Source organism: Neofelis nebulosa, chromosome 2 (genome assembly GCF_028018385.1).
Source record: "Neofelis nebulosa isolate mNeoNeb1 chromosome 2, mNeoNeb1.pri, whole genome shotgun sequence".
NCBI classification, from domain to species: Eukaryota; Metazoa; Chordata; class Mammalia; order Carnivora; family Felidae; genus Neofelis; species Neofelis nebulosa.
Genome location: NC_080783.1, coordinates 30,163,136 through 30,187,532, shown reverse-complemented (window position 1 = coordinate 30,187,532; position 24,397 = coordinate 30,163,136). Strand labels below are relative to the sequence as shown.

At 39.9% G+C, this 24,397-nt stretch overlaps 1 protein-coding gene across 9 annotated transcripts in view; it reads right to left on the bottom strand.

The window, feature by feature from the left end:
• INO80D (INO80 complex subunit D) overlaps positions 1 to 24,397 on the bottom strand; it is a 73,849-nt gene that overhangs the window by 25,011 nt on the left and 24,441 nt on the right. For all 9 annotated transcript variants that reach the window (XM_058707709.1, XM_058707730.1, XM_058707700.1 and 6 more), the window contains 3 exons: positions 22,116 to 22,867; positions 14,066 to 14,174; positions 3,080 to 3,304 (listed from right to left, as the gene is read on the bottom strand). In XM_058707709.1, coding sequence (XP_058563692.1) covers positions 3,080 to 3,304; positions 14,066 to 14,174; positions 22,116 to 22,867 — 1,086 coding nt within the window. The remainder of the gene's footprint in view (positions 1 to 3,079; positions 3,305 to 14,065; positions 14,175 to 22,115; positions 22,868 to 24,397) is intronic.

Here is a 24,397-nt window from a genome sequence, read left to right as displayed (position 1 = left end):
AATATGAAAACACTCACTACAAGCTTCTCTTTTGTGTGATTAGATGCCCCTTTAACAATAGTTTCTACACAAACAGCACTAGTCTCTCTATTGTGGCTACGAGTTAGTTCAATTAGAGTTTACATACTTTAAAAGCTATTTCAGTGGCTTATTCCACATATTCACCAACATATATGACAAAGTTATTAGATGAGAAAGAATAATGTTATTCAGGGGCACCTGGGTGGCTTAGTTGGTTGGGCGGCTGACTTCAGCTCAGGTCATGATCTCACGGTTCATGAGTTCAAGCCCCGTGTCGGGCTCTGTGCTGACACCGCAGAGCCAGGAGCCTGCTTCAGTTTCTATGTCTCCCACTTTCTGCCCTCACCCTCACTCATGTTCCCTCCCTCCCTCCCTCTCTCTCTCTCTCTCAAAAATAAACATTTAAAAAAAATGTTTTTTTAAAGAATAATGTTATTCAGCTTATATCCAAGCTATATTTTAAAAGGCTACCTATTAAAAGGCAGCCACTAAAGTTTTAATTTCTAAAATATTTTAAAAGCAGCTTTTTAAATCTCTTTTGTGGAACCGGTCTTTGAAAGCAAAAATATCAAATAGAGGGCATTATCCACCTGACACTGATTTTTGTGAACCTAAAATATAATGTAAACTAACAAGTTACCAATCACCAACAAATGATTATGGCTCATTGCTAAATGAGTACCAGTGATGCACTGGGCAACAGACTTTTTACTAATCTTTAGTGACATAACCAAAAGGCGTCTTGGTATTTATTTGTTTAGTAATATTTAGTTATCATGACGTTTTTAAAACATCACTAACAGTGGTTTGGGAACTTTTCTGAAAAAAAGCAGTCGGGGGGACCTTGATCCTACCAGCTAAAATTCATAGATAAATAGTTTTCTACACAAATACTAAATTGTCCCAAACTCCGAATACAGTCCTTTACATCTTTGACAAGGTCATAATAACATACTAGATTCAAAGTATACAGTGCTCTACATACAAACTGCTTCATGCTGGACAAAACTAAAGTTTCTACTGAAATGATACGCTTGCCAAGCATTATGTAAATGTTAGATAGCATTATTTTAAACCTATGTCAAACCAAGTGAATTCTTTCAACAAATAGAGAACAGGCATGTTTAATTCTATTCATCTGTTCAACACTAGAGATTTAAGAACAAAACGTACATTGTTCCTGCCCTCACAAAAATTACTGTCTGGCAGAAATATTAGTATACGATTCTACAATGAAGCAGAGCTCAATAAGCACATGTAACAGGGGGACCAAACACAGTCAGTGGAACATGGGAATTTCTCTCCGAGAAGGCTAAGTCAGTAAGTGAGGACCTGACGAATGTTACAGAACGGACACTACCTACCCCCGCCCCTACAGAGGAGCAGGAACTGTGAGTGAGGGAGAATACTAGAGGCAGCAATCATTACGTAGGTTTATTAACTAGACATACAAGCTTTCAAACAACTCTAAATATGCCAAGAAGCAGAAAACTCTGAAGGGTATAGTTATCTTTTGGATAGATGCCATTAAAAAGTAGGTTTTTTTTAATAGCAAATATAATGAAAACCAAAATACACAAAACTAAAAAATAGATATGTAAGAAATATGATCAGTAGCTGAAAATCAAAGGTTATTTTTCTTAGTTTGGTCTGTTTTAAACCCCTATTTCCTCAGTGACTTATGAGCACTAGAGAAAAATTGGAATATACAGACTATAAATTTTTTCAAACTTTATCAATAATCCTACCCTCTGAGATAGCCACTGCTAATATTTTGGCATAAAACTCCTAAAAGTGTGTGTGTGTGTGTGTGTGTGTGTGTGTGTGTGTGTCTCAAGGTTGTTATCTGAAAAAAAATAAGTAAAAAGTATGAAATAATAAACTCAATCAAGAACTGTGCCTTCTAAATTTGAAAATTATTTCCTTAATTAAATATGAAGATATTTTGGAAACTTTTAATTCAATTAAGCTAGTAGTTTCAAAAGGTACATAACCTAAATAAGTAATTACAATTAAGTTTTCACCACCTAAACTAATTTCCAAAATGGTAATAATACTACAATTTCTTCACTGAAATATCAGATAGGTCTACATTTCCAATATATGGATTTTCATTTAAAAATAGTATCACACATTATAAATCATGTTTTCAAAATAATTTTTAAGAACACAAGGGAATGGCTAGGATATATTCTTAAGGGAAAAAACTGGACACATAACTCTTAAACAGTATGGATCCAATTTTGCTTAAATACATACTTAAAATTTAAGGAGTCCAAAGACTAATTACGAAGTCATTAAAAATCGTGTTTTAAAGAACCTCAGGAGAAAATGGCAATAACTCAATGTTAAGTGGGGAAAAAAGCAGGAAATAAAATATGCATATAGCATGATCTCATTTTTCCTTTTTAATACAAATGCATGGCTCCCTGGAGACTTCATACACACGCAAACACACACGTGTGTACACATAAGCAGAAGAAAAGACTAGAAGGAAACAACCAAAATATTTACAGTGCTCATTCTTTGTTTTCTGCATGGTGATATTATGGAAAAGTTCCCCTTCTTTTTTCTACATTTTTCAAATTTACAAAGCAATTACCTGGACTAGAAACAGAAAAGAGATTTTTCCTAAAAGAAATGCAATGGAATAAAGTATTTTGAAGACATAATATGTGAGAAAGAAAATTTTTAAGTAAGAAGTAAAATATGTAAAATGCTACTTTCGTGGTTAAAAAAAAAAACCCATAAACACTACTTCTAAATAATACATGAAATTTGAAAGCATCGCTATTTTTGTAAAGACAGGTGGCACTCTCCAATACTTCACTAAATAAATTCATCTGGCGGAGCCACAGCAATGCTTCTACTGTCAGCTCGTGGTGCTGTTATTTTGCCACCTGTACAACTCTCTGAGCAACAAAACCAAGGTGCAATGCTTCGACATTTCAGGTTTAAATGCCCACTGCCCACTGTGTCTCCGCTATCCACTCAACAAAACACAGAAGCCAGACAGAGACGAGTTCCTTACAAACAGGTGGCTGCCTAGGGCTCTAACCTGGTTCGGCTGCACGCAGCTCTCTGCAGTTCCTGGATTAACTGACCGGTACACTCGGGTTCTCTGCTGGCCGCCTGCAGCAAGGCTTTCCTAAACGTGTGCCGGCATTTCTTTTGACGAGATTCTGCCCGCTCCAGGCGGCAGAGGTGCTTATATTTCTGCTGAAAGTAAGTGCAAAGTTGGGTCACCCTGGAGCTCCTACTCTCCGTATCATCGTCATCTGACCTGGAAAGCGCAGGGAGAGAAGTGAAAACCTGATTAAGTGTGAGGCTCATTGGAGAGGGGAAAAGCAGGTCAAGAAGCTGGCCGACATGGGGTAAAATCCGTGGCAGGTGAGCATATGCTTAACAAAATTAGAGGATGAGAATTCCAGGAGAGCTGGAAAGTACCGTATTTCGACAACAAGTAAGGCAGCAGAGACAACCCAACGCTTTCAGAACCTTCTTAGCATCTCCTCGTTAGACACTTCATGCATCAGTGTCTTCTAAATTTCAGGTGACTTGGGGTTCTTGGGATTCTTGGGAAGAAAATCATGTTACCTTTGCTTACTAAAAGTCTGAGTAAATGACACGGCAGTTATGAGGAAACACTCAGCAAATTTCATAAAAGATAGGTCATACCAGAAATAGAGCAGTGAATTCCTGCAGCACCTTCTCGAAGAGCTGCCCTTTTATGTGTGCTGGTTTTAACTACTCTTTTCTCGCTAAGCACTTAAAGAATTTTGATTGCAGGGATCACAACCATTCCACTGTATTTTTCATTTTACCTTTTTAACCACAGAAGATATCCTAAACAACATTTCACGTGTCATGGATTACACAGAGGTTTTTCTGTCATGATGGTAATTTTGAGTGGCCAGTGGACCCCCGCTAGCCTGCTACCTTGAAAAGGATGCTGAGGCCACATCGAGACTCAACAAGAGTGCTGTGGTAGGCGGGTAGTGTCTACCCTGGTGAGGTTAAAAAGGTCACTTTTCTGTGGAACAAATGTAATCTCACCTTTTACTCTGAGGAATAATGCACACCAGACTCGAAAACTGACCCAGGTTACTTTACCTTCTTCAAACAGCACGTATGTGATACTACAGACTATTTATTATTTTACTGATCTTCTGTAAATCATTGCTTGGCTTCTCTTAACTTCCTAAGTGATATCATTCCCTTTCGTTTCAAAATAGTCCATAGGTGCCTACTTTGCAAATTTCCAGTCTAAGAAGTAAATCCTGAGAAACAAGTTCTCTTCGGTATAGTCTCTACTACAAATATACCAACTGAAGGATCTTATTCAATCTTTTCATTTATTCAACACTCAACTTTGCTGTGTGTCTATTATGTTGAGTACCATAGAGGAGAAAAAAAATGTAAGCAATTCTCAATGCGGTTTAGATAGGATGAGCATATACCCAAAGTTAAACAATTCAAAAGACGATCGAAGCAGTAACTAGAACAGTGGGGCAGGCTGACCAATGATTCAAATACCTGACCTTAAGTTAGAAAAATCTAGGAGCTTCTCACAATTTGAGATCCCAAGACCTACACTAGATCTACTGAACCAGAATTTCCATGGAATGGGGCCTAGGAATCTTTATTCTGAATTGTTCCCCCAAAGTCCCACAGCAGGATTTCATGCGGGAGTTGTAGTTGAGCCAGTAGGTGCTATTAATATCCTTAACATGAGGCAGAGAACAATAAGTGACAGAGAGAGTTACAGATATGGCTCAAGTGCCACTGAAGTTCACTAGCAAGTATGCTGGATGAGAGGCTTCGTTTTTTTGTTTATAAATGTTTGTTTGTTTATTTATTTAGAGAGAGGTGGGGAGACAGCGAGAATCCCAAGCAGGCTCTGTGCTGTCAGCAAGGAGCCCAATGTGGGGGCTCGATCTCATGAACCCTGAGATCATGACCTGAGCCAAAATCAAGAGTCAGATGCTTGACTAACTGAGCCACCCAAGCACCCCTGGATAAGAGGCTTCGTAGAGGAGATGACAACAGAGCTGAACCATAAAGAAAGGGCAGAATTTAAAGAGAAGAAAAAGGGCACCTCACAAAGATAAAGGAATACAGGGCAGGCTTTGAAGATGGACAGGATGGGGAACAGTAAGTACTAACTAGCTAGCTTTTGCTAAGGTGTGGGGTACATAGGGGAGTGATGGCGGGAACGGTAAACTTTCTGAACCTAAACTAAACACCAGATGAAAGACTTTCACTTTTATTCTACAGGCAGTGAAGACCCTCATAGAGTTTGAAGAAAATCGGTAACAGTAACAGCTGGGTGCGAGAAAGATGACACCATCAGCAGACGGAAATGAGGAAGAGACTGGGGAAAAGGGCAGAGAGCAAATGATTCTGAAACTCCAGGTAACAGGTAACAAGAACCCACGCCGGGGTGACACAGCAGGAATGCAGAAGAGGAGAGGTAACCCGCATATATAAAAGGCAGACCTTGTCAACTGGGACAGGTAGATGGAAGGGACGAGAATCCCATGGCAGTTTCCATCACCGAAGACCAGGGCACAGGAACAAGAGCAGATCCAGGGCAGGACATAAATTCCATTTCAGACGTAAAGAATTTAAAGTACAGATGAGGTATCAAAGGCAGCAGTGGGAAAACCGTTGGACATGATCAACAGGAACACAGTTAGGGAAGGAGTACAGATTTCATAGCCCAAAACCAGCAACTGAAGGACAAGGGAGTGACTGTAAGTAAAAGGGCACAGAGATAATAGAAAGAACAAGGCATATAAGGGCCATTATCATAAATGAATTAACTCAATTTGGTGACTGGATATAAAGGATAAGAAAACCAATAATGACTCAATGACTTTGAACTTGCATAACTAGGAGAATGGAAGGGCTATTAATAGAAAAAAGAGAGGAGAAACAACAAGTCTTAAAGGGAAAGTAAAGCTCAGGTAGACAATCATTTGCCAAAGCTGTTATTTGAAAAGACTCCATTATATTATAGCAGGGAGGAGAGACTAGCCCAGCAGTTCTCAAGTGTACAGTGAATGGAGAGAAGCACCTGGATGTTGAGGCGGGTTCCAGCATCACAAAAGTATTGAAAGCTTATACGGAATTTCCAGGCTTATCTTGTTGCGGACCAGGAAGCAGCAGTTTGCAGACCTGCACAGGTCCACAGACCACCCCTGGCATGGTCCTTAACCAGAAAATCTCCCAACATGCCTCCCAATTCTAAGATGTTGTGACATTAGTATTTCACACCTGGTTGCGGAGAAAGAGTAGCAAACTGGGCAGAGAAAGGCCAGTGTCTGTCATTGACCAGCAGTGACAAGGCCTGGCACCTACTGCATTCTTGGTATGTTACCTTCCTTCCTTATCTGTGAAATAAAAGAGACCTGGGGCTTGGGGCACCTGGGTGGCTCAGTCGGTTAAGCGTCCGGCTTCGGCTCAGGTCACGATCTCACGGTTCAGGAGTTCGAGCCCTGCGTCAGGCTATAGAGCTTGCTTTGGATTCTCTGTCTCCCCCTCTCTCTCTGCCCCATCCCTGCTTGTGTTGTCTCAAAAATAAATAAATAAACATTTAAAAAAGAGAGAGAGCTGGGATGTCTAGCTCCCAAGGTTGTTAGGAGAATGAAAAGAAAAGACTTATCTGAAATTAGAATACAAGTATAGCTACTATTATTAAATATAGAAACCTAGGAATACTGGGTGGCTCAGTCAGTGAAGCATCTGACTCTTGATTTCGGCTCAGGTCATGAACTCATGGTTTATAAATTCAAGACCTATGTCCGGCTCTGCTGACAGTGTGGAGCCTCCTTGAGATTCTCTGTTTCCCTCTCTCTCTGCCCCTCCCCTGCACACATGCGCTCTCTCTTACTAAAAATAAGTAGTAAACACACACACACACACACACACACACACATATGAGATACACCTATATCCATTAACTAGCCTAAACAGTTTTACCATGAGTTCTATCAATACCCAAAGAAAAACTAATTCTAATTACACACAAAATACTCCAGATGTCAGAAAAGAGGGGAACAGTCTCCTTTAATACAAGTACCCTAAGCTTGATACCAAAAATAAGGGGAAATATGACAAAAGGAAAATTATAGGAAAAGCTTATTAATGATCCCAGAGGCAAAAAATATTAGCAAATTGACTCTAGCAGTATATAATAAAGGACATATCCAATCTGGGTTAATTATTTAATTATTTCTCAATCCTACCTTACCATACATCTCTTCTGCAAAACAACACAATTTATTCCTCTTTTCCTTTCATGTTAAAAGTTCCTACTTCCTTGCTTCCTCCTGTTATTTTCCCCATTTTCTTCTATTCTCTTTCCAGTCATCACTCCATTTTTAGAAATTCTCATTTGTTTTTATAACTTCAACATCAACTTATATGCTGCGGGCATGAATTTGTTCTCTAGCCCGTACCTCACAATGATATTTCAGACACAGGATACTACTTGGTGTGCTCACCCACATCTACTACCCAAGAAATGCGAGAATTAGCAGGACAGAGTACTGGGAGGAGACCGGTGCACAGAGAGAAGCACTCTGCAGATCTACAGAGGATTCCCCTCAGTTCCTCACTTGAGTCCTGCGATCAGTACAGGAGTGTGGGAAATACTGGAGGCCAGGAAAGAACCACCTGAAAAGAGGAGGCCCAACAAATCCCAGCAGCACACGCAGGGCCAGGGTTAGTTTGTGTTCCCACTATCCCAAGCGGAAAAACCCGCAATATGCAGGGGACGGGGTAGACTACTCAGGAGCGTATGCCTCAGTTAGTGGGGTGAAATCAGCCCTAAACTAAAGGCTGTTGTGGTCCCATTTCACAAAGTTTAAAAAGCAAGGCTCAAAAGCTGCTTCTAAGAAACAACCATCTCCCAAAACAAAGCTCTTTAAAGATGACAAAATACCAGAATCAAATAAGTAAAATTAACAATGTCTGACATCTAATTAAAAACTACCAGGGGGCGCCTAAATGGCTCAGTGGATTGGGCATTCAACTCTTGGTTTGGGCTCAGGTCATGGTATCACAGTTTTTGAGTTCAAGCTCTGCATGGGGCTCTGTACTGACAGTGCGGAGCCTGCTTGAGATTCTCTCTCCCTCCGTTCCTCCCACTCTCTCTCTCTCTCTCTCTCTCAAAATAAATAAATAAAACTTTTAGTAAATCAGGAATCAACGGACAATTATAACTATACTTCACATGTTTGAGAAGGTAGAGTCATCATGACCGTGTCAAGGAGAGACATGGACAATATAAAGAAGACCCAAAACAAACTTCTAGAGATGAAAAATACAGTATCTAATATGAAAACTACACTGAATGGGATTGATGGTTGATGAGGTGCCACAGAGAAAAGATTAACAAACCTGAAGATTGCAATGGAAACTTTCCAAAATGGAACAGAGAGAGGAAAAAAACAAGTGAACAGAACATCAATAAGCTGTGGGATAATTTCAAGCAGTCTAAAATATGTGTATCAAGTCTCTTACATAGAAGGGGGAAGAAAAATAATTGAAGAAATCTTGGCCAAAATTTTTCTAAATTTCATAATTATAAACATACAGATCCAAAAGGTCAATGAACCCCAAGCACTAGAAACAGAAAAAAAATTAACTACACAAACGGTTTAAAACTACTGATAAAGAAGGGCGCCTGGGTGGCTCAGTCGGTTAAGTGTCCAATGTTGGCTCAGGTCATGATCTTGCTGTCAGTGAGTTCGAGCCCCGCATTGGGCTCTGTGCTGACAGTGCAGAGCCTAGCGCCTGCTTCAGATTGTGTCTCCCTTTCTCTCTGCCTCTCTCTCTCTCTCTCTCTCTCTCTCTCAAAAATAAACATTAAAAAATTTTTTTAAAAAACTACTGATAAAGAAAAAAACGTCAAAACTCAGAGAAAAAAAGATACATAATGCTCCTTGGACCAAAGATGTGAATGACAGCTGACTTCTTAATCAGAAATAATGCAATCCACGTGAGCAACACCCTTAAGTACTGAAAGAAAAATGGTTAACTTAGGATTAATATCTTTCAAAAATGAAGGCACACATTTGCAAAACCATGGATGGACCTACAGGGTATTATGCTAAGTGAAGTAAGTCAGAGAAAGACAAATACCGTATCATTTCACTTATATGTGGAATCTAAAAAACAAAACAAAGCAGAAATGAACCCATAAATATGACCAACTAGTGGTTGCCAGAGGGGAAGTAAACCATTCATACAGAAAGAAAATGACATCAGATGGAAATATAGAACTATTCAAAAAATAAAGAGCCCTAGAAATTATAAATACGTGGGTAAACACAAAAGAGTTATTTTTCTTTGAAATCTCCTTAAAAGAGAACTAACTGCTTAAGACAACAGCAATGTATTACGGGGGTTATAACATATGTAGAGGGAAACATATAGCAACAAGCGTCTATGTTAGATGCAAGGAAGATTGGGGTGCCTGGGTGACTCAGTCAGTTAAGTGGCAGACTCTTGATTTCGGCTCAGGTCATGATGTCACGTTTCTTGAGTTCAAGCCCCGCATCGGGCTCTGCACAGAAGACTCCAGAGCCTACTTGGGATTCCTTCTCTCTCCCTCTTTCTCTGTTCCTCCCCTACTTGTGTGCGCGCACCCTCTCTGCTCTCCCTCTCTCTCTCAAAATAAATAAATAAACTTAAAAGAAAAAAAAAGGAAAAGAAAACAAGGAAGATCTCAGATTTAACTAATTTATCACCTTAAAAACTTGAAAAAGATCTGCCCCTCCTTCACTTGTGCACGCACACGCATGCTCTCTCTCTCAAAATAGATAAGCATTAAAAAACTTGAAAAAGACAAACTAAAACAAAGAAGGAAGGAATAAAAGAATAGAAGAGAAGGAAAATGTAAAGAACAGAAAGCAATGACATAAAGCTAACAGAGAATCAATGAAACCCAAAACTGGTTCTTTAAGCAGATAAATGAAAAAGAATAGAAAATGCACACATAGGGGTGCCAGGGTGGCACAGTCAGTTAAGTGTCCAACTCTTGATTCCGGCTCAGGTCACGATCTCATGGTTCATGAGTTTGAGCCTCGCGTGGGGCTCTGCGGTGACAGGGTGGACACTACTTGGGGTTCTGTCTCTCCCTCTCCCTCTCTGCCTCTCTCTCAAAATAAACATTAAAAATAAAAGAAAATGCAGGGGCGCCTGGGTGGCTCAGTCATCGGGTAAAGTGTCTGACTTCGGCTCAGGTCATGATCTCGTGGTCTGTGGGTTCAAGCCCTACATCAGGCTCTGTGCTGGAAGCTCGGAGCCTGGAGCCTGCTTCGGATTCTGTGTCTCCCTCTCTCTCTGCCCCTCCCCCATTCGTGCTCTGTCACTCTCTCACTCTTTCAAAAATAAACATTAAAAAAAATGTTTTTTAAATAAAGTTAAATAAAATTAAATAAATAAAAAATGAAGTACAATACACAAATAGACATACATATACATGTCAAGGGCTCCAACCCAATTACAGTGTTTTCAATATAGTGTTGATTAAATAGAAAATCCACATGGGAAAAAAAACGGTCCTTATTACTACCTCACATCATGTACAAAACATACAAAAAAAAATTTCACAAAGATTGATTGCCAGTAAAATAATAAAGCTTCCAGAAGATATGTAGCTTTATGACAGGGGGGTAAGCAATGATTGTTTAAAAGAGTCACAAATACACTAACCATAAAGAAAAGACTAATAACTTGTCCTCATTAAAATTAAGAACGGTTTTCTATCAAACATACCATTAGAAATATGAAAAGGTAAGCAGTTACTAGGTAATTACTGTTCCTTAAAAATATATTTAACATACCGACTTATTTCTGCTACTGAGACCTCAGGAAGAGCCTGAGAGAACTCTTTTAGCACATGTGTCTACAGTCAGACTAAGTAACCAAGAAATCTTTTACAAAACAAAACCACGGCACCTTGACCAACACAGCGGGTACAGCATGTGACTCTTGATCTCCGGTTGTGAATTCAAGGCCCACACTGGGCGTAGAGCTTACTTAAGAAAATGAAACAGGGGCACCTGGGTGGCTCAGTCAGTTAAGTGTCCAACTCTTGATTTCCGCTCAGGTCATGATCTCATGGTTCGTGGGGTCAAACTTCGCATCAGGCTCTGCACTGAACAGTGTGGAGCCTGTTTGAGATTCTCTCCTTCTCCCTCTGTCTCTGTTCCTCCCTGATTCTGTTCTCTCTCTCTCTCAAAATAAATAAAACTTCAAAAATAAAGTCTTTAAAAAGAACAAAAAACAAGGCCAAACTTTTCCCTAAAATTTCTTCAAGTATAATCCTAGTTTAGCAAGAAAACTCATGAAAAGGTTCTGGGGAGGGGAGGGGTTTGTGGAGAATGGTGATCAGAACACTATCGGTTTTTCTTCCAAAATTCCAAAAACTCAATGAACTCACTGAACAATCTTAAGTGGTAAAACCTTTTGAGTAATTTTAAATGGCAAAACTTCTTGAAGATACAATGCACAGGCTAGGTAGGGCCAATTTTCTACAGCTGTCCATTTTCTACTATACTTAACCACAAGGTACAATAAATGACAAGTAGCTGCAAGACGAAACTGAAATAAAGTTGTTCCCTGGGTAGTTTAAATACAGGACAAAGGTCCCCACGAGAGGGCACAGTGGCAGATACAGACGGTGGAGATGCAGACAACGAAAGCCTGGCAAACCAGGCCAATCCAAGTTTCACCCAAGGGAGACCATATGGTGTGTCCATTCCCAGATCACAAGACTTTGACGAGAATATGCTGAGTGAGTGAGTGAATGAATGGATGGATGGATGGATGGATGGATGGATGGATGAAGGGAAAAGATTAAAGTGCCTGCTGGACAAGAAGTGAGGATGGCTACTTATAAAAAGAAGGCGAATATCCTGAAGGAAAAGGAGAACCAGGAAAAGAGTATTGTGGTAAGTCAGAGAGTAAGCCAGCTAGCAAAAGTGACCAAGAGAGTAAAATGCTACAGAGATGAAGAAAAACTCGATGGTCTGAAGTCTAAAACAACAGAAATATTCCAAAAACTCTGTAAGAATTGAGGGCAGAAACAGGGGCACCTGGGTGGTTCAGTTGGTTAAGCGACTGACTCTTGGTTTCAGCTCAGGTTACGATCTCACGGTTCGAGTTCTAGCCCTGCGTCAAGCTCCACACTGACAGTGAGAGCCTGCTTGGGATTCTCTCTCTCCCTCTCTCTTTGCCCCTGCCCTGTTCGCACATGCTCTCAGTCTCTCAAAAAAAAAAAAAAAAGAAGAAGAAAGAAAGAAAGAATAGAAGGCAGCAACAATATACATTGCTCCTAATCAAGAGCAAATGTGCCTAATATTGATGTTCAGGTCATCCTGAGTATTCCAACAGGAATCTTAACTACCATTAATCAATCATTTCCCACGTATAGGGCATTGTGCTAAGCATTGACTTATGTTCCCTCATTTACAGCAATTTGGAAAATTAATTCAAAATATCCCAAATCAAGTTAAGCTCATAGGAACATCAACCTTAGGAAGCATGACGGATCGGAGCTGTAATTACAAAGGTGTGAGTTCAACTGTACTCTCTCTGAAAAAAAAAAGAATTCACTAATGGTAAGCAAGCAGGCTTGAATGACACATAAAATGGGACCTTTGAGACAGAAAAAAAAGTACAGCATTCTCTGATACCGTCTGGGAGTTGTGGAGGCGAGGACGACTGGCCGTCAAGAAATCCAACTAGTTCTCCTTGCTCTAGTTAGTTCCAGGCCCAAATAAGCTCCCCATGTAGGCTGGCTTCGTCAACATTTGTACTACTTTATGATTATTTCTCAATTTGAACTGGCATTTTGGTTTGTACATTAGTCTCTAACGAATCAGTTCCCTAAGCCTAATTATTTCTGGCTGTACTAACAGATCACATATTAAGCCTATAAACTAAAAAAAACCAGACCCTAGAGGATATATGTCCGTACAACAATACTGTGAAATTCTAGGAGTCAGCCGCGGGCAGATAGCTGGCCTCCCCTCTATCTTGCCAAACATCTATTCAAACCACAATACTTAAAAAATAATAACAATTAGCTGAGTCTGAGAGTCATCTTTGGCTCCACCGACAGGGATCTATTTCAGTATGGTTAACTGCACCAAGTGAATCCCTAAGGCAGTCCCCTGAAACAGAACGAGCTTTCTCACTATCAAGGAAGGGGCTGTGTGTTAATCAACCTACAGCTTTCTCATAAGGCAGATACCAAGAACCTCTAAAGAGATTATCTTGAAAAACATTTTAGCACATTAGAAATACTCAGCGCTTGGGGTGCCTGGGTGGCTCAGTCGGTTAAGCGTCTGACTTCGGCTCAGGTCATGATCTCACGGTTCATGGGTTCGAGCCCCACATCAGCTCTAAGTAGACAGCTTGGAGCCTAGAGCCTGCTTTGGATTCTCTGTCTCCCTCTCTCTCTGCCCCTCCCCCCCACTTGCCTGCTCACGCTCTCTCTCTCTCTCTCTCTCTCAAAAATAAAACCAAAAAAAGTTTTAAAAATATTCAGCACTTAAGAAATATCAAAGAATGGATCAATCTTGTGGAAGACAGATGAAGTAAAAACCACTGATTTTCCAGCTAACTATCAGAGCAGAGCCAAAGAAGATCCAGATACGTCAGAAAGTGGGACTCCAAGTAGCCCTGGGACCACAGCCAAGTTCCTCAACCTGTCTGGGCTTTGGTTTCCTCTTCTGTAAAATGAGGAAATGAGACTAGGTAATCTCTAAAGTCCCTTTTCCACTCTAAATTCTATTATAATTGGTTCCTTCAGTGATAAATGGGAAAGGTACAGAAACGAATTTCCCAATTCAACTGAAGCGTAGCTCTCCTCCAACAATATAGTACGTTTCTTCCCAAGTAGAATCTATTTCACCTCCATTACAACAAAACTAGATCCAACGAAATAAACAAACATTAGCATATAGAACGAAAAATCGGGCCACAGCAGGGGTAATTAAAGAATGAAAACAAAAGGAAGACTTACGTGTGTCTTTCATATCTGAGGGTTTCTCGGATGGACCATGCCACCTGGTATGGCGAGGCCTGCTCAGAGTCCTCCGGTTCCTCTCCGCTCTCTTCCGACCAGTCCAACCCTGGGACAGAGGAGAGGATATGGCAGGTGAGAATAAATGTATTCTTACTTAAAATTTAGGGAAAAAGGGGCACCTGGGTGGCGCAGTTGGTTAAGCGTCCGACTTCAGCCAGGTCACGATCTCGCGGTCCGTGAGTTCGAGCCCCACGTCAGGCTCTGGGCTGATGGCTCAGAGCCTGGAGCCTGTTTCCGCTTCTGTGTCTCCCTCTGTCTCTGCCCCTCCCCCGTTCATGCTCTGTCTCTCTCTGTCCCAAAAATAAATTTAAAACGTTGAAAAAAAAAATTTTTTTTAAAATTTAGGGAAAAAAAAAAAAAAGCTACCCAAAATGCATAACACAAAAACCTACAGCACCTGCTATCACAGTGTACATAAAATGCCTCCTGATGAGTTTCATCCCTGTTCTGGCAAAAATAAATAATGAATACATGACATACACTCAGGTTAAAATAATGACGTTATAACAAAAAGCTATATTCCGAAGATGAAATTCTTCTGTCAGACATTTTACAGACTACACACAACATAAGCAGGGAGTCAAGTACCCCCCTGCCAAAAAGGTAGAATTTCTGAAGTATCAAAACGTTATACGTTAAACATCATACATTCTGACATATATAATGTCAGGGAAACCCAAAACATCTTGACAATGGTAGGTAAGGAAGGCTAATGTATGTTCAGGTAAGAAAGAAATCAAAAGGTACTGGTGAAAGCACTCTATACTTCAACAAAGAAGGGCCTTAGAATAAACTGTCAAAGGCAGACACTTCATCCCCTTTCCCAACACCTCCAAAAAAAGGACTCCACTCCCCCCAGGCAGGGCCATTGACTGGCTCGTGCCCTCTGCAGGAAGAGGGAAGGGTAAGATGGCAATAACCTGATGTGGCTTGGAGTTCCTTTTAGTTCTTTTACACAAGAGCTGGCACATTTTGTGACATTTTGAAAAACAAGTTTAAAGGGGAAAAATAGAGAAATACGGTATGAACAATCACTTATTTTATTAAATGCTACTGTTTTTAATGATTGGATAATTACTAGCTTCCAACATAGATGTTTTACCTTTATAGAAGTTTTGTATCTTGAAAAGGTCTTAATACTGATGTTACACAGCCTAGCATCCATAACTTCAATATACTGATAATGCAATGAGACTTTAATTAGATACCTTGATAAATACTGATGTTGTACAGCCTAACACACATAACTTTAATATACTCATACTTCTATGAGACTTTAGATACCTTCATAACTAGTATGGTCTTCCCTCTTAAACCTCCTAAAATCAAAAGACCATCTTCATTAGACACTTATGTTAAAAAGGACCTCACAAGTTGCTTCTATAATTTAAATGAGTTTATATGTGCTAAATAGGGAAATTAAGAAAAGGCTAATCAAAATGCAAATTATAAATGGTTAAAATTAAATAACACACTGCCACTGGCATAAAGAAACCTCAAATCTAGTTCCAAGATGACCATCCAAACTGTCAAGTCACCTTAAAAAGTAAATTACTGTCTCTCTACTAAAATAGTAATTACAAAAAACAAAGTCAGAAACAAGTAATCACAATAGAATTAGCTTCTGGGGCGCCTGGGTGGCGCAGTCGGTTAAGCGTCCGACTTCAGCCAGGTCACGATCTCGCGGTCTGTGAGTTCGAGCCCCGTGTCAGGCTCTGGGCTGATGGCTCAGAGCCTGGAGCCTGTTTCCGATTCTGTGTCTCCCTCTCTCTCTGCCCCTCCCCCGTTCATGCTCTGTCTCTCTCTGTCCCAAAAATAAATAAAAAACATTGAAAAAAAAAAAATTAAAAAAATATATATATATTAAAAAAAATAAACAATAGAATTAGCTTCAGGACAGAATATTAAAAGGCAAGGCCTTTCAAACACAAAGTTACATTTAAGCACTTTCAAAAATTAGGACATGAATTATCTTTTACTGTTTTTATATAATTAACAGCAATTTCTACTAAGTCACCTGTACCTTCTCTGAAAAAGTCAAGATCTCAGTCATAAGTACTAAGATGGAAGTGTTTCTCTTGTGAAATTAACTGTCCAATAAAGCAAACCTTTGATCTTGGCTTCATTATCACTAGTTTTAATGTAACTAACTGAGATAACCAGCCCAGGCAAAACTGTAAAAGCTGATTACAAAACTGTATTTTTCTTTAAGTATTCTTTGCTGACATGAATGCAGACTGCACTTGGTCACAACAGTGCATTACAAGTTCTCTTCTCCAAAGTAACCTTTGTTTTGAAAACCTGGGCCTGTAATATGCTTGAATAAAAAAGACAATACATTTTCTATAAGTTTTCATTCTGTTCAAAATGATAGAGCCTGGGTGGCTCAGTCAGTTAAGCTTAAGCGTCTGACTTTGGTTCAGGTCATGATCTCAGGGTTCGTGGGTTCGACCCCCACGTGGGGCTCTGTGCTGACAGCTTAGAGCTGGGAGCCTGCTTCACATTCTGTGTCTTCCCCTCCCTCTCTGCCCCTCCCCTGCTCACACCCTGTCTCTCTCTCAAAAATAAATAAACCTTAAAAAAATTTTTTAATTCAAAATGATAGAAAACCTGCCCTCAACACAACATAGTTTGTTTCAAAAGCTAAAAGAAAAAATCAGCATCCACAGATAATCCAAAGTATAAATATTTAGAAGAGGACGTAGGTAAATTGTGGAATAAGAGGCAAACATCTGGGAAAAAATAAAGTTAGATCTTTGCCTCAAAACTCATACCTAATGAATTCCAAATAGAGGACTGCAATGTAAATAATAAGACAAGAAAAGGACTAAAAGAAAATATAGGTGAACATATTACACAGTCTTGGAATGAAGAGAGCCCAAGCAAGTAAAAAACAAAATAAAGCAAAACAAAACAATAAACCTGATTCAAAAGGAAGAAATTCTAAAAAAATAGAACATACAAACGATTTCAACTCCTAAATTCCAAAATCATTATCATAGATATTTAAAAGCAAATAACAAATGGGCAGGAGGAGAGGTTTTTGCAACAAATATGATGTATAAAAAGCTGTTACCTAATCAATAAAAAAAGAGAAACACTTCCATAAAAATGAGTGAAAAAAACCTGAAAAGGTGAAAAAAGAACAAGACATATAAATGTTCAAAAAGCATATGAACAAATACTCAAAGCTACATTATTAATTCAAAATAGCAGTTCTCACTCCAAGTATGGTCCATAGATCCCCAGGGGTCCCTGAGACCCTCTTAGAGAGTTCCTTAGGTCAACACTACCTTCAAAATAATACTAAGACATTATTTGCTCATTTCACCATGTTGACATTTGCACTGATTGGGGCGGGGGGAGGAGGGAACCATGGTGAGCAAACCTGCTGGCACCTCAGCAGGAATCAGAACAATGGCACCAAACTGTACTAGCAGTCATTATAGATTTCACACCATGAATTGCAGTGAAATAAAAGCCAAAAACAAGTTTTAAGAGTATCTTTGACAAAGCAATTGTATATTAAAGATTATTGATTTTATTAAACCTCAGTTCTTTTTTTTTTTAATGTTTATTTATTTTTGAGAGAGACAGAGACAGAGTGTGAGTGGGGGAGGGACAGAGAGAAAGGGAGACAATCTGGAACAGGCTCCAGGCTCTGAGCAAGCTGTCAGCACACAGCCCAACGCAGGGCTTGAACTCACAAACCGCGAGATCATGACCCGAGCCAAAGTCGGATGCTCAACCAACTGAGCCACTTAGGCGCCCCTAAATCTCAATTCTTGACCACACGTCTTTCCAACATCTTTGTGACTCAATGGCAAGTCATAAAGCGCCTCTGCATACCTCCCAAGGAAGTATGGTGGTTGCCTTGAGGAAAACACTTGCTCCACTGTTTTAGCTGTGACCTCAACTAGCTGCTTTTTTGTCATCCAACACCATTTTTATTCGAAAGAGTGACTGACAAACTACAGTTATTAAGACTTGGGTATCTGGCAGTCATTTTTTTCTAAAATGAATGCAGTGAAACTGTCACTTCAAAGAAAGCAATGAACAGTATTTGCTCCCAACTATGAAATTCACATTTTCACTTGAAAGCTTGTTGTTGTGTTGTTGTTGTTGTTGTTGTTGTTGTTTTTGGGGGTTTTTTTGTTTTTTTTTTTTTTTGGAAAACCTGAAGTCTTCACTAAGTCTATGACAACTTTCTAAAAGATTTTTCTGATGAGGTTGGTGAGAGTATCAATGAATGGGATTTTTAAATTTTGCATAACGAAATACATCAACATTTGGAACATATGTTTAACTTGGTAAACCGCTAATTTCCAAATGACCAACACATGATGTTACAAAATCATGCATGAGTAAAAAGATCCATGCAAAGTACAAAGTAGGTCAATGGATTTTAATGTAACAGTTTGCAAAAATTCCTTGATAATGGCTTCAGATTCCACATTGCAACTAATCTTTAAAAACCCACCACTTGTTGGGGGCGCCTGGGTGGCTCAGTCGGTGAAGCATCTAACCCTTGACTTTGACTCAGGTCATGAGAGCCCTGAGTCGGGCTCTGAGTTGATAGCATGGAGCCTGCTTGGGATTCCCTCTCCCTCTCTGCCCCTCCCCTCCACTTGCTCTCTCTCACTCAAAATAAATAGACATTAAAAAAAAACCAAAGAGGACGCCTCTTCTCAGTGGCTCAGTTAGTTGAGCGTCCAACTTCAGCTCAGGTCAAGATCTCACAGACTGTGAGTTTAAGCCCCACATTAGGTTCACTGTCGTCAGTGCAAAGCCCACTTCAGATCCGCCATCCCCCTCTTCTCACGCTCTCTCTCAAAAATAAACATTAAAAGAAAAAAAAATGCAAAACTTAAAAAACAACAGAAAAAAGAAAAAGAAAAGAAACTACCACTTGTGAAATTCTGGTGTAGAATCAAGAATATCCATAATTATTTTTTAAAAACCAGTAAAATATTCCTCCCTTTTCCAGCTACGAATGTGTAAGGCCATATTTTTATCTACTAATCAAAACCACGTATTACGACAGATTGAACGCAGAAGTGGACAGGAGAATCTAGCTGTCCCCCAGCAAACCACACATTAAGATTTGCCCAACAAGGTAAAATAATGCTGCTCTTATTATATTTCTGTTCTTGGGAAAACATATAGCTATTTTTCACAAAAAGAACGTTAACATGTAGTGACTTTGCTGTCATCTTTAAATGCATTAGGATTTTTTAAATTTCTGAGTTTTAATTTCTAATTCAGTAAATATCAATAAATTTAACTCATATACACAAAGGCTTTAGAGTGTCCTCAATAATTTTTAAGAGTGAAAAGGGATTGATTCTAAAGCCAAAAAGGTTGAGAATCACTGATCTAAAGTACACAAATTAAAGCAAATTTTGGGGGCGCCTGGGTGGCTCAGTCGGTTAAGTGTCCAACTTCGGCTCAGGCCATGATCTCGCTGTTCCTGAGTTTGAGCCCCGCACTGGGCTCTGAATTGAGAGCTCAGAGCCTGAAGCCTGCTTTGGATTCTGTGTCTCTCACTCTCTGCCCCTCCCCTGCTTGTGCTCTGTCTCTCAAAAATAAATATTAAAAAAAATTTAGTAAAAAAATCAATTTTGTATCAAATTTGGAAAGGCAAAATAACAACTAATACCTCATACTATAAAGATGTAGAAAAACCACCATTGTCATATACTGCTGAAAGAGGTAATGTGACAAAATAATTCTGAAGAAAATATTTGACAACATGTATCAAAAAGCTTTCTATTTTAAGTTTTATTTATTTACTTTGAGAGAGAAAACAACATGAACAGGGGAGGGACAGAGACAGAAGGAGAGAAAGAATCCCAAGCAGGCTCTGTGGGGTCAGTGCAGAGGGTGATGCAGGGCTTGACCTCACGACCATGAGATCGTGACCTGAGCTGAAATCAAGAGTCAGATGCTTAACTGACTGAGCTACCCAGGTGCCCCTCACAAAACTTTTTAAAAACTGCAAAAGCTTAGAATCCCCAATTCTGCTTCTAGGAATCTATTTGAAGGAAAAATTAAAGATGTGACAGTAATAATTTTACTGTGAAACTATACAGCTACAACACTTTATAATGATACAAACTGCAAACAACCTAAATTAGAAAAAGGATTCAGCTGTGACAAATGACGTTTTGTATGAAAAATTACTCCCTTGGTAGTCCAATATGAAAAAATTTTAAACCAGTTTACAAAACTGTATGTAGAGCAGGAACCCAATTTTACATAACTTAACTATACCAAGGCATTAACAAATCAGTATTAAAGTTTGGGTGTTCTAATTTATTATTTTTATCTACACCTTTTCTTTAAGTTTTATTAGTTGCTTTAATCACCAAAAGTCATACATGGTTTACTAACAGGTGAAACAATATAAAACTATACTGTAAGAAGAGTTACCTTTCCCGTCTCTGTAAAAACACATCCTGACCAGTTTTATCCCCCCTTGAGAGCCAATGTCAGCAGCCTGGTAGTGTATATTCAGTTACACTTTGCCTATAATCACACCTAAGAGGCAAACATCTATCTATACATATGCTTGATCAATAGGTACACTGGTGCCCCCTGTTGATTTTTTTTTAATGGGATAATACCCATACTTCTTGGTTCTTTTCTACTTAATATAACACAGGCACATCAAGTTAAAACATACAGATTTCATTCTTTTTAATAGCTATATAATACTTCATAAAGCATATATATACCATAATTACTCAAGGCCTACTATTGGTTATAAAGGTTGTTTCTGGATTTTTAATACTGCAAGCAACGTTGCAATAAACATCCTTGAACACATATCCTTACATTCTGATATATGTATTTTTTAATCCAAAGATAGAGTCCCAAAAGTGAGTTTGCTGGCTATATATACACACTCTTAATTAGTAAATACTACCACATTACTTATCAGCAATGTATAAGCCTCATCAACAACACTGGATATAGTTTTTGCCAATCTGATAGTAACTTACTGTTAACTTTAATTTGCATTTCCTCACCTGCTATGGGGATTGGGGTTTTCACTGGTTTACTGACCATTTAATTTACCTTTCTTCTTCCTCTATTCCCATCCTTTTCCTATTTTTCTATTCTATTGCTATCATATGCCATGCAAATAATTTTTCCTAAAGTTAGGATCACAGCTAACACCATATTTAAGAATAAATTCCAAATGAATTAAAAGTTTAAATAATCAGGGATGCCTGGGTGGCTCAGTTAAGCTTTGGACTCTTGATTTCAGCTCAGGTCACGATCGAGGTTCACCTGCTTAGGATTCTCTCTCTCCCTCTCTCTAACCCTCCCCTGCTCGTGCACATGGGCTTTCTCTCTCAAAAGTAAATAAATAAACTTAAAAAAAAGTTTAAATAATCAAAAACAAGCTATCGATAACAAAATATAAAGTATCTGTATAAACTTGGGATCAGAGAGATTTTCTTGAGCAAGAAAATTCAGAAGCAATAAAGACAGACATTTGACTACATTAAAGTTTTAGCTGTATTTTTTTTTTCCACTTTTAAATTATCAACAGATATTGCTTTGGGAATTTTTTTAACAAGTTTTTCTTTTTTTTAACTGTCGGCAGATATTAACAATGCTATCGTTATTCCAAAGTCCTGTGATAAGACATGTCGAAAACCTCATCAGACACAGGTGCTGAGCTGGCAGAGGCACAGAACTGCCAAACACAACAACCGCCTTTTAATACCGCCGCTACGACCACTAACCAGAAGCTGTGATGGGATTCTACACTTCCCAACTGCGGCTTCCGCATCCTGTGCACCAGGGAGGTTTCCTTTACCAAGGCCTGCCTAAACATGGCGCCCCGCAGCGGACCCCCGCCCCGGTGCCCTCCACCCCCATCGCACGCGGGGCGGCCGTGGGCACGCGGCCTCGCGGGAAAGGGCACATTTTGTTCCCGTCACGCGGGCACGATCTGGCACAAGAGAGAACTCACCTAGATGGGGGAACAGATCGGTGTCCAGCTGATGTTTCTGGGTGCACAGTCTCACCAGTCTCTGCAGTCGGCTGATGCAGGAGAAGTGTGGAGAGAAGGCTGTGGCTTTCATAAGGACCCGATCAGTGCTGGGCGGGTCCGCGGCGGGCGCCCTGCCGGAGGGCAGGAGGGGCAGCGGCCTCTTGTGAGACGACTGCCTTGCTTGTGCTATAGTGTGTGTGGTGGGGGCCACTCCCTGCAGTGGTAGGCTGGTGTTCGGAGGTGGAGGGGACTTGCAGACGAAACCCTGCGGTGGCGGCGGCGCCGGAGGTTTTAAAGAAGTGGGGGAGGGTGACGGGTGGGGGTGCTGCTGCGGGGGCTGCTGCTGTGAAGGTGCAGGAGGGGGACTAAAGTGCTCTTGTCGAACTTTTAAAATCTCGGTCTCTCTCTGGCGCTGCCGATTCTGGGCCAACTTGCTCTGCAACTTCTTTCTCACAGTTGCCCCTTTCTTTAGGTCATCATCTTCCTCGTTGAAAGCAAACGGGTCTTCCAACTCGGTTTCCAGGTAGTGGAGAGGGACCCTAGCCCCGGGCGGAGAGAGGGACATTCCATCCAGTCCATTGGGCATCTTCAAGGCCAGCGTGGGCACCGTCAGGCTGAAAGCCATGGTATCCATCTGGTGCCTGACCTTTACCTCATCTATAGGATCATTCTTTTTCTTCCTCTCTTTTTTCGGGATAAAGCCAAGTACCTGCAAGTGGCTGTTGCAGTACCTTTAAAAACACACACACAGAAGGGGGAAAGGTTTATGATATACAGAGTAAGAAAAGGAGAATATAGAATGACATGGTATAAAATGTGACTCCTGCCTAATATGTTATAAATTCATGACTGTCTTAACTCTTGGCATTGGTGGATTTAATGTAAACAACTGCCGCTACTCTCAAGCAATCCTCCAAGTCTGCCATTTTCCTGAAGCAAATATGTGAACTGTGTATGTGCAGCGGCTGCAGGACAGAAGCAAGTCATTCAAATAGTGAGTGGCCCCGGATAACCATCTGGCTATTGCTTCTGGCTCTGCTTTGTTATTTTATTTTGTATTCATAGCATACAAAGTAATGAGTCTAAAGGATCACTTAAAACTCTCCTATGCAGAAATATGTATGTATGTATATTTTCAAATATTTGTAGTCACAAAGATCTTATGACATAGCCCCTAATAATGGGAGTGTCTACAGTGTATTCTACACACACACACACACACACACACACACACACACACACACACACAGTAAGAGAGAAAGAAGAGAATACAGAAGAGAAGGAAAAAGTAAATTAAAACTAATTAGTGGGACTACAGATGAAAGGAGTTCCTCAACAGCGAGAGAGAGGAGTACATGTTTCTACCTGCAGTAAATACTAAAATAATGCCCTGTATACAGATGAGGAAGCTAAACCTGATGGAAATCAAATAACTTGCCCCAAACCCCACATCTGGAAAGTGTCAGAGTGGAGACCTGAACAGATTATCAAAGCTCAGAAAGACTCTTAGTAGGTCTTCGACACGAGGCTACTTTTGTAATGTGAATGGTATTTTAAAAATACTAAAAAAGGACAGAATCCTTCTACGTAATAAGAAAGTAGAATGCATGTTGCTCCAATAAACCACACTGAAAACCTATGGAGGCTTTTCGCCACTAGAAAAGCAGTGTTTTCCAAACTGGTATTCCTTAAGCAATTCAGAGTAGGTTAACAAGTATGCTTTAAAGAGTATTCCATGCTTAAATAAATTTGGAAAATACTGGCTTAAACAGAATTAGACAACGATTTTGTTGTTTGTTTCTGATGAACAACTTCTCACAGCATTTTGTATGATAATGTGCATTATGCTTCGAGGTGGAGATGTACCCATCTGACAGTGTTTCCCTAACTTATTCGAAAATGGCATCTGTTTTGACTGTAGCCCACCTGTGTTATCTCCATCGGACACAGTTTTGGGGGAAAAGGCACTAAAGTAAATAATTAACGTCAGTCCTCAAACTCATTGGGCTGCATCAAACAAATTTTAATTGTTTTTAACGTTTATTTATTTTTGAGAGAAAGAGTGCACGAGCGAAGGAGGGGCAGAGAGAGAGGTAGACAGGATCCGAAGCAGGCTATGCTATAGTGCAGGGTGTGATTTGGGGCTTGAACCCATGAACGGTGAGATCATGACCTGAGCCAAAGTCAAATGCTTAACTGACTGAGCCACCCAGGTGCCCATGAAACAAATTTTTAAGTAGTTATTAAAAATACAGATTCAC